The 12,387-nt window shown below is 29.2% G+C and overlaps 1 protein-coding gene across 1 annotated transcript; it reads right to left on the bottom strand.

The window, feature by feature from the left end:
* Positions 1-1,094: 1,094 nt before the first annotated feature.
* On the bottom strand, positions 1,095-1,955 carry LOC132941380 (uncharacterized protein K02A2.6-like). Its single transcript, XM_061009452.1, has one exon. It carries the CDS (start codon positions 1,953-1,955, stop codon positions 1,095-1,097), a length of 861 nt encoding a protein of 286 aa, XP_060865435.1.
* Between the last annotated feature and the right edge of the window lie 10,432 nt (positions 1,956-12,387).

The raw sequence follows: 12,387 nt of genomic DNA, 5'->3' as shown, positions 1-12,387 counted from the left end.
TTAATAATTATTAACACATAATACTATAATAGGTACATTTATTATGTTTATATGATCTATTTCTTATTATAATATTAATATGTTTATAAGGAGATAACTATAGACTTTTAAAGAGCATACAATAATATATAATTCTAGAACTTATCACCTAAAAACCCTAAGATAATACAAGTCCACTATTAATAGGCAAATACCCAATAGACCAGAACTGAAATAAGATCCACGCTCAGAGTGTACGCAAATTTGTTCGTAATCATAAATTATATTTTCTTTTCGTTATTTAATAAAAAAATTGCATGTTCTCGTACTTATAGGTACAAGTATTATTCTTTTAGTAAATAAGATATTTATATTTATTCTAACTTATGAACAAAATTTTAATATTTAATAAACCAGTTTATTTCAAATATGTTATCACTTAAATAATTAAACCTGATATGGAAAATATATTAAATCACATTATCATAATATTTCATACGTATTAGATAAATAATGTTAATGTATTTTTATACTTATGGATTTGCATAAACCGCTAATTTTTTTATGCAAAACAAATGTCAATCTAAAAAAATATTGTGTATCTAGGAAATGACTAGCAATATTTCGGTACCACTTTCGAGCCGATCGGACAATGTGCCGGTGCTGAGCTATTTTCCATTATCGGGTTACTGGAAAAACCAAAGTCTAGCAAATTCCAAAAACTACCTAGCAAAATCTAGCAAATGACTGTTACGTATTTTATATATAAGATAGGCGAAGGTACACACACGAGCATTGACAAAGTACGACTGCTTTATTTATCATTACGCACGACGGCGGACACACATAATAATCACATAATGTTGTATATATATATATTTATCGTTACAGATAACATATCGGAGTATCGGACACACCGTACAATGTACATACATAACATCTTTCCCTTCTATATAATTTTAGTACAATAAATTAACTTATACAAAATTCATACAATTTAGAAAATAATAATAATGATTTAACATTTACAATTTTACACAATACATAATAAATATAACTTAAAAATTTAAATAGATAAACAATATATTTTTTTTTTTTTTTTTTTTTTTTTATTATTATTCAAGTTCCCTTGGATGTACCTCATCATTTAAATAACTCTTTTTCAATTTGTTTACATGCATTAATCTGATTTTATCACCAACCCGGACTAAATAACTGCACGTTCCCAACATTTTCATTATACGTCCAGTTAACCATTTCTGCCCTTTTGAATTATTTCGAACAAGAACTTTATCATTTATTTCGTACTTAGTAACATTAATATTTTTATTCTTTTCTACAATATTTGGTGGTTTTAATATGGACAAATGATTTTTTGGTTTAAAATTATATATTAAATCTGACGGACTACAACCTGTGCTTGTTGTTGGTGTGTTACGATATGATACTAAAATATTATTAATTTTTGATTGTATTCTTTTTACATCTCTCTCTACACACAAACTCTTTATTAATAATTTTTTTATCGTTTGCACTCCTCGCTCTGCCAACCCATTAGACTCTGGATTGTATGGCGGCGAATGTACTAGTTTTATACAATTTTTCTCACAATATGCTTTAAATTCATTTGCGCCAAAAGGTGGACCATTATCGGTTACCATTATCTCTGGGGAACCAAAACGACAAAAACAATTTTCTAAAACTTCGATTACTTTTGAAGCCGTTGTACTTCCCATTGCAAAACACTCAATCCATTTGCTAAAACTGTCAACAATGATTAATAATTTAACTTGATTTATTTCTAGAAAATCGATGTGTCTTCTTTTCCAAGAATCTGATGGATTTTCCCACGGAATATACACTTTCTCACTAACATTCTTATCGTTTTGATTACATTGGCATTCCGTACACGTCTTAATAAACTTATCTATATCAATATCGATATTAGGCCACCATACATACGACCTTGCGAGCATTTTCGAACGAACAATACCCGGATGGTTTTTATGTAATAACATTAATACGTCTTCTCTTAATGACTTTGGAATTACTACGCGATTACCTAATATCAAACAGTCATTTACTAACGATAATTCTTCCCGTCTTTTATAATATTGTTGGCAATCTGATTTTAACGACTTTACCCCCGGCCAACCTTCTTTCGTATACTGACTTATTTCTTTTAATACTTCGTCTGTACTCGTTTTTTGCTCACTTCCTTATACGTTAAAGGTAAATTTTCTAATAATAAAATTGAACAAGCATTTTCCCCAGTATTACTACTTTGAGGTAATCTTGATAACGCGTCTGCGTTACTTATGTCTACCCCCTTCCTATGTTGAATCTCGTACTGATAACTAGACAATATAACTGCCCATCTTTGTAATCTAGATGAAGCTACAACAGGTATATTCTTTGACGGATTAAAAATTGATTTTAACGGCAAATGATCAGTTACTAAAATAAATTTGCGTGCAAACAAGTATTTATGGAATTTTTTTACTGCGAAGATTATTGCTAACCCTTCACGCTCAATTTGTGCATAATTTTTTTCTGCCGCTGATAAGGTGCTAGACGCGAATAAAATTGGCTTCTCCTCCCCATCTATCAAATGACTAAGAACTGCACCGACACCATAGCTAGAACTGTCACACGTAACTACTAGAGGTAAATCTGGATTATACGTGACTAATAATTGACTTTTTATTAATACCTGTTTTATATTTTCAAACGCTGATCGACATTCGTCAGACCAATTCCAAGGTATTTTATTTTTTGTTAAATTGTACAAGGGAGCTAATATAGATGACGACATTGGAATAAAACGTTGATAATAGTTTATGAGACCGAGAAATGATTTTAATTGTACTACATCATTAGGGCACGGTGCGTTTCTTATCGCATCCATTTTATTTCCATCGGGATGTACGCCTTGACAATCTATTTTATGACCTAGAAATTGTACACTTGAACAATAAAACTGACATTTCTCAAAATTTACTTTAACTCTATACTCATTTAAACGTTCTAACACCGCATTAACATTTTCTTCACACTCTGACCTTGACGAGCCGCAGATTATTATGTCATCTAAATATACTTGTACTTTAGAAACACCTCGTAAAATATTTTCCATGACTGACTGAAATATACTTGGCGCTGACGCTACCCCATAACATAAACGATTAAAACAGTACAACCCTTTATGAGTATTAATTGTAAGAAACTTACGACTTTCAGGTGCAACCTGTAATTGTAAATACGCTTCTGCTAAATCCAAAACAGTGAATACACTTCCCCCGGATAACTCATTAAACACATCATCGACTCTTGGTAATGGGTGTTGTTCAATTTGTAATTTTGGATTTAAGGTAGTTTTTAAATCTACACATATTCTAATTTTATTATTTTTTTTTGGTACTACTACAATAGGCGATGCCCAGTCACTAATTGAAACCTTACTTATAACTCCTTCAACTTCTAATCTATTTAACTCAATTTCTACAGCAGACTTTAGTGCATATGGTACTTGATATGCTCTATGGAAAACTGGTACGCTATTTTCTTTTAAAGATAAATTGACCTCATGGTCTTTTATATAATCAGCTGGTTTATCATTTAATTTAACCACCCCGGGAAACTTGAGTTTAATATTGTTAATTACATCTATTTCACTTAAAACGCAATTATTATTATTTACAGAATTCATAATATTTTTCCCGATTTTGCAATCTACATTACTACTTATACAATTTAGACACATATTCGATCTCCAGTTTGAATATAACTTATCTAACCAAGATCGACCTACTAAAACTTTTTTTACAGAGTTTTCCGTTATAATTAAATATAGTTTAATATTTTTTTGATTTGACATCTCGACATTTACAAGTGTTTGACCTAAAACCTTGACTGGTTCACAATTTACAGAACTTAATTGAATATGTTTTTTTTCTAATTTACATGAATTATTAAAATACATATTAAAATATTTAATCGGCATAACTGAAACCGACGCTCCACTATCTACTTCAAACGGAATAAGCTTATTATTAACTTTGATTTTAATCACAAGTGGATTTCCCCCACTATTCTGAGACACATTATTTACTAAATCAATAGACTCTAAATTATTTTTAATTTTTGTCTTACACATTTTCGACGTATGACCTTTTAATTTACATGAAAAACATTCCCACTCTCTGGCTGGACACGTACGGACATCGTGCTTCCTTCCACATCTATAGCATTGACCAAACTTAAGACTTCGTGAACTTTGACTGCCGTGCTGAATTGACTGACCATTTTTTTGACCAGGTTTTGACGACTTCCCAGACCACGGTTTTCCACCAGAATTTCCGTTCCACTTGAGTTCCGACTTCGATGACGAATGTGTTTGACGAGACACATTTTTCCCATTATTGATAAAATTTACTTGTGATTTATTGTTCATTTGTTGTGTTTGATTACAAACCAACTCCGAATCCAAAGCAATTTTACATGCTTCTTCAAACGTTAGGGACTCTATACCAAGTAATTTTCGTTGACACGATTCATCACTTATCCCTACAATAAGCCGATCTCGCAGTGCATCGTTTAAAAACGAACCAAATACACAAAAACTTGATAATTTTTTTAATGCTGTTATGTACTCCCGAGTTGACTCACCCTGGTTCTGTGTACGTTGGTTAAAAATAAATCTTTCACTCACTACAAGACGACGTGGTGAATATATTTCTTCCAATTTGGACACTAACTCGTCGTATGACTTTAATTGTGGTTCCTCCGGCAAACAAGCATCTTTTAATTGACTATATGCTTCCGAACCAATGTATGCGATTAAATAGGACTTTTTATCAGCCTCTTTAACTTTTAAAACGGTCAACTGCGCGTTTAATCGATCTAAATAATTACTGAATGATTCCGAACCCGGTATGTATTGCGAAATATTCGACATTATAATCACAACAAGAAAATTAAATAATATTTTCACCGAATTTTCATCTTCGTCGCCAAATGTTACGTATTTTATATATAAGATAGGCGAAGGTACACACACGAGCATTGACAAAGTACGACTGCTTTATTTATCATTACGCACGACGGCGGACACACATAATAATCACATAATGTTGTATATATATATATTTATCGTTACAGATAACATATCGGAGTATCGGACACACCGTACAATGTACATACATAACAATGACTAGCAATATTTCGGTACCACTTTCGAACCGATCGGACAATGTGCCGGTGCTGAGCCATTTTCCATTTTCCGGGTTACTGGAAAAACCAAAGTCTAGCAAATTCCAAAAACTACCTAGCAAAATCTAGCAAATGACTAGCAATATTTCGGTACCACTTTCGAGCCGATCGGACAATGTGCCGGTGCTGCGTCAAGTTGGCACCGGCATATTTGAATTTTGATTTACACTTAAACGAAATACTAGCAAATTCTGAAAATGACCTAGCAAAATCTAGCAAATTCCTAGCAATTTTTTTATATCAGATGTATAGTCCTAGCGTATTGTGCCGGTGCCAACTTGACGGACGTCATAATATACTATACAATTAATGAAGTACTAATGTAAAAAATAGGTGGCAAGTGGGTACCGCTCTAATGTTTATTAGATGTCAAATGGGTAATTTTAATGGATGTATTAAATTTTAATTCAATGATATAAAATCATTGTACACGAAAACCGTAATTGAACGAAGACAGTCTGCCAATATTAATATAAGTATATTTTATAATATTGATATTAAAGTAATTTATACTAACAGTATGTTAAGTTTACTTTGTCGAAAACGTTTAATTTGCTTTAAAAGTTTTATGTATACCCACGCATAATATTTTTAAATTACAATAAAATAACTAAAAACATTTTTTATTTAGGTACATATCTAATTTTGTTCAAATTAGAACTTAAACTGTATATACAAATAACTGTGTGAATATATTTTTAGAAATTTGGGTTAAAATATCAAATTATCAACTACTTATAAAAAACTATGTTTTAATATTTCAATCTTTAACTAAAAAATTTATCATTTTATACATTTTTAACTGCAGTATAATTTGCAATTTTTCGTCATTTTTTTTTCATCATTTACATTTGAAAATGTTTTATTCATTTCTAACTGAAAAGTAATTTGCAAATTTTCGAGACTAATGAATTTCGTCAAAATTCTAGCTTCAGACAGTCGTAAAAAATTATTAAGGATTTACGCTCAACTTTTTTTAATTTCACTATTAACAACTTATGCGGAACTGTACCAATTACATTTTAAAGTTTATTGCCCTACCAAAAAATTTTTTACCGACAGCAATTAAACAAAAATTGCTCATATAGTTATCAATAGTTCAAAAAGAATCAAAATATTTTGCCAATATTCGGTTAGACAATTTCATGTACCTGTAAATTCGGCTATTACTTCATTATAAATCGATTTTCTTGAAAATTGGCTTTACGTAAAAATTCTCATTTTAGATTCTGAGTGAAGCTATTTACAATGATATGCGTTTTAATTTTTTTAAATTTTTTAAATTTTGTTTTGTATCCGTCATCATCTTTTAGGACAGTAAAAATGCTTAGATTTTCTTCAACAGTATCTTTTCTGATAGGAAAATGAATACTTTAGGGGTCTAAAATTTAAAATAGTTTTTGTGAGCGCAGGGAAAAAGAAAAGAAAAATTAAGAAAAAACTGGAATTTATCGGTTTTCGACAAAATCGATTTTGGTTTTTGATATAACTCTTAAACAATTGACCGTAGATACATTCAAATTTCACTAGTTGTTTATATTAGCATTTAATATACACAATACAATTTTCAAAAAATATTGATTTGTTTTGAACTGTTTACGGACATTTTCAGTTTCCAATTTTTTTAATTTTTTTCTATGAATGTCAATAAAATTTTATTTGTTGATAAAAAACTTGAAAATTCAATACAAAGCTCTTAATATATTGTTACTGTGGCGTTTGTAAATTATTAAAAATCCATAGTCACTTTTTTTTCATAAGCATTTAAAGTTTAAATTTTGAAAAAAAATCGTACAACTCACGAAAATGTGCAAATTATTTTGAATTAAAAATTCCTAAAAATTTTTCTTTTCAAGTCTAAGATTTTCAAATGTAATACAAGATTCTATATAAGGCTATCTACTTTTATAAAAAATGTGTATAACAAAGTCAAATTAAATTTTGATGAGCGTTTGAAGTTCAAATATTTACAATATTGGATATTCACTCGACTTGTCATGTAGCGTTTTTCTTATTTTGTTGTAATTCAAAAACAAATAACCATAGATTCTTGAAATTTTTATCATATATTTATTTAATCAATTCCTATACTTGATAAATTTTTCTAAATATTTTGACTTGTTTTGAGCTATTTATGTGCAGTTTAAAATTTCAATTTTTTTCTATACATTTCAACAACATTTTTTTGTTAGGCCAAAAAATATCAAAGTTTACTATAAAACTCCTGATATATTGCCTAAATAGTAGTGTAAAAATATATAAGCACAATTTTTTTTATAAACATTTAAAGTTCAATTTTTGACAACATTATTATCAAATTTAAAATTTAAAAATGATTTTTTAGTTCAAAATTTATAAAATGTTCAACTTTTATAGCTAAGGATTGAAAACTTACACAAGGTTCCACGTAAGTAGGTTATTCTGTAACCAAAAAATCACAAAAATATAAAATGTTCAAATTTGGAGGAAATTAGGTACATATAAAGTAACCAATAGTTACGATTTTAGTTATTTTTTTGTAATTTTATAATATTAATTCAACTAATCGGCTACCATATTAATAATAAGTAATAACAATAAAATATAATTTAAAATATCATCACTGACAAACCATCAACGCTCAGAATCATTTTCCGTACACAATGATATTATATAATTTAAGGTGATTCGATACCGTGGTTTTCTGTTTTTGTCTATCACACGCGTGACATACATAATATACAATACTATAGTATTTTAGACGTGTTTTTTGCCAAACATTCCAATTGATCTCATGAAGCGATCAGAATTCTATATTCTAATTTCTATCATAATCTGCCTCCGTCGAACACTACACGCACGGAAACAAATTACTTGTAGGTACATATGGTACCAAAGCTCCGCGAACGGTAACAACGACCGACGGGTCACAGTTACGTCGACATCAAACGACAGTCGTACGGCGCATATAAACCACAATGCGGTCACAATTACAAGTGCGCGTAAACAATTTGTCGCGCGATCCACAAAAACAAACATTTGGGGAGGTCACACCGGGATACCGATGGAAGCGAGTCGTCCCATTCCGACAGGTTTTTCTTTGATCCATGTGTACCACATAAGTATATAACGAATCGATATGAAACAATCGGCATTAAGTCGCGCGACGACTTATTTGCGTTATTCGATGATTTACCGTACTGCCAAAAAACAGTCGGTTATTAACAATATGTGGATATGATTGCCGCGACTAAACACATATTTTTTGAACGATTCGTAAGGGCCAGTTACCCCAAAACACGATGATAGTCACGATCTGCCCACGAATGACTGCGGCGACCACCCGTATCGAAGACGGTGGCGCGCTGGTACATGTACCGAAAACGACGGACACTCAACACGTTTAAATATTGCCGGCTAATATATATGTATTGCAACATAACCAACAAACCATAATCGGACATGAACACGAGTCAACGATTGTATAACTGTTGAGTGCTACTAATAATATTCCGCTCCGCTACCGTAGGACGAATTTGCGCCAAAACAGTTTTGGATGCATCGACAAGGTCATGCACAGTGAAATGTAAAGCACGCGAATACTCATCCGCGCTGTTAAGCTCAAACAAACAATTTAAGACGGCCGGATCAAAAGACTTAAATTTATGCCACAGCGAGTCTAGGTCAGCAGCGGGAAAGGAAGACAGGAAAGCTATTGTCGGTACAATATTTAATAAACCATGTATATTGTCTATCATTTTTTAGTTCATAATTGAACATGGAAATTTTAAAGATTTTGATCTTATGTATTTTTTATACTCCGGTATAAATAGGAGAGATTATAATAAATTAGTATTCAAGTTTATGGCAGCACTAGTACTTGTTAGTACCATATAATATTAACTGTACTGTACGGTTTTTGCCAGGAGTCAAAAGACACTATAGGGATAAAAAAATCTGTGAATGTTTAAAAACGGTTACCCACAGTTTAATTAAATATTATAACTGCATTTACATATGTTATATTTTAGGTACTAATACTGATACCAAAATGTGTAAATAAATATAATTATTATACTTTCAAGAATAATGGTACCAAAATCTGCTACAGTCAAAATGTAGGTACTTGAGCATTGACGAATCGTATAAAATGACAACAATGTTAATTTTGTAAAAATCTGAATAAACATTAATAGACAATTTTATATCATGATACTCTAAAAAATTTCAATCATAAATTGTAGGATGAGTTATTTCACTGAATTATTAATCAATCTATTAAATTAATTATTAATTTAATAGATTACTAAATAATATATTTTTTGAATTCTTATATTATACTTACATAAGCGTGTCGAATTGAGATGAGTTCATAAATAACTACTCGAATTTAAATAAACTGGTGATCAGTATCTGTGGGTAGGCTGATATTACCTGGCAGATACATGCTGATATATATTTTTTTTATTTATTTAATTTAATTTCATACATACATATGAATACAGGGCTTCTTTGAGAGAACTCGTGTTGGTGCCCAGGAGTTCAAAAATATTGTGACAATAAGATTACAGGTAATTAAATAAAAATATATATAATATACCTATGTTAATAACACTCATTTTAAAAAAAAAATGCCTATGTATCTTTAATATTTTTATCGGCGTTGCAATTAAAACAACTTATGAGAAACCTTGTATTAAATTTTTCAAGCTTTTTGCCACAACTTAAAAAGTTTTTTAAACATTAATAGAAATAAATTAAAAAATTGATAATTTCAACTGTCTATAGGTATCTAATATAGTTCTAAAGGTGACAAAATATTTTGAAAATTTTATCATATTTATCGAAAATCGATTTATTAGAAATTAATAACCAATATCGAAAAAATGTCCACTTATAACGCTTATAAAAAATGAAAGTGAATTTTCGGTAAACTTATTTTTATTATAGGTGGAATATCTTAACTAGGAATTTTGTATTACTTTTCAAATCTTAGAGATAAAAGAACAATTTATTACGAATTTATAAATCAAAATATTATGCAAATTTTCATGACTTACAAATTTCGTCAAAATTCTAACTTTAAATGGTTTTTTAAAATTATATCTTGACAATGAATTTTCGATAATTTTTGAATTGTATAATCACGTGATCAAATTATGAGTTATGAGCAATCTTGTATAAAATGTTTTCAACTATTTGACCAAGCAAAAATATTGACATAACAAGTATAAAAAACTACCTACATAAAATCGAAAACGTCATATTATGACTGAGGTAGCTTTCAAACTACACAAAAAAGAAAACAATGTCAGTTTTGTTTAAAACCAGTGGAAGGTACCTATTAAAATTTATAAAAATGCCCGTTTTTCCTTAATTTATATTTCTTTTTCACGATTATAATTAAAATGTCCTGGGAATTTTCGGATTTTACCTCTCAAAAGTACTAACTCCATAGTCGGAAATTCATTAACATTTCAGGGAGGTTAACATTATTAACATAAATGTGAGTAGGGGGGCTTCAATCCTACACAGCTAATAAAAGAGGGGGCTTGACAGACTTTGGTAGGGGGGATGCTAAACCCCCGGAAGCCCTCCCCACCGGTCACCGCCTATTACTAACTCGGTCTGCTCAGAATTGAAAATTAATTTATTTGTTATAATTGGATGTGAAACACTATTTATTATACTAGCGAGGTATAACATACTTACACACAATAACTACCTCCCAAAACCACCCAACTATGAGGAGCAATATCTCATCAACGGATTAACGAAAAATGAAAATTTGAACGTCATAATTAATAAAAAGAATAGTGAAAAATATTAAAAAATATTAAAAAATATTTAAAAAAAATACAATTCAAGTGTAAATCTACAGTTTTGAAAAAAAAGTCAATATTTTTTCAAATAATGAGTGTTGTTTGATAAAAGAATCACCCTGTATGAGTACAATAATATACTCTATAAACAATTACAACTTCTTATAGGTACATTAAAATATACTTTTTTTCAATACTTATTGTGCTAAAAAGGAGATATTATATAGCTACAATGTCTTTTTTTTAATATTATTTATAATTAATAATATATTATTTTTTTTTCTATTTACAATTTAAAAAAGGGTATTAGCTACAATATTATGTTTTATTTTTATTTTAAAAATGTTTAACATTTAATATAATGGTATAAGTAGTATATCCTAAATATCTACCTATTATATACATAATATATATAAGTGAAATTATAAAATACTCTATAAACAATTAATAATATATTTGTTTTTTCATTAAACATCCTAAAAAAGTTATATTATTAGGTACAATTATATTTATTTTTTTTCAATGTATACAATTTTATATTACAACAAATATATTATATCATACTGCACATTTTTTTTATTATAGTATCAACCCTAATGGACAATATTGGGACATTTCAAAGTACCAAATATTTGTAATAATATCAATTTAAATTTAAAACTCAAATGCTTATAAAAGGTTTGATCATGCTTGTTAATAGAACAATAGAAAAAAATGTTATATCAACAATCATTGAATAATACTTAAAAATCGTATTATTTAAAATTGTATATATTATACAGAAAAATATCATAATATAAACATTTTAAGTATATGATTTATAAAATAATACTTTGTTGGCCAACTGACAATATAAAAACTTAAAAGAAATAATATTTTAATCAAAAAATTGGGAAAATAAAACATTTATTTAATCATATCAATACAAACAGAATCTTAATAAATCTTGATTCTCAATTTTGATTCGGGCAGTACGCATTCAAGCAATTAGTGTAAAATATAAACATTAAACAATTAACAGTTGAGGTTCACGATCGGGATATAATTAATAATCCACCGTTCATCCCAAATGTTATTCGTGATTTATTATTCTATTTTTTAATATTAATATTTACTGACCTTGAAGATATGTTACCGGAAATCAAAATTGAGAATCACGCGCATCTGTGAACAAATAAAAAAAAATATAAATATTTTTTGGAAAACATTTGTACCTTTCGTTTGTATTTCACGGCGATTCTCAATTATGTCGGAATGGGTTCTTAAAGAACAGCTGTTGCTAGTTTAATACCCAATGCGCGTAATCGTATTCCCCTTTAGTAGTGTGTTACGGTAA

This window comes from Metopolophium dirhodum, chromosome 1 (genome assembly GCF_019925205.1).
Source record: "Metopolophium dirhodum isolate CAU chromosome 1, ASM1992520v1, whole genome shotgun sequence".
NCBI classification, from domain to species: Eukaryota; Metazoa; Arthropoda; class Insecta; order Hemiptera; family Aphididae; genus Metopolophium; species Metopolophium dirhodum.
This window is presented reverse-complemented; position numbering and strand designations above follow the sequence as displayed.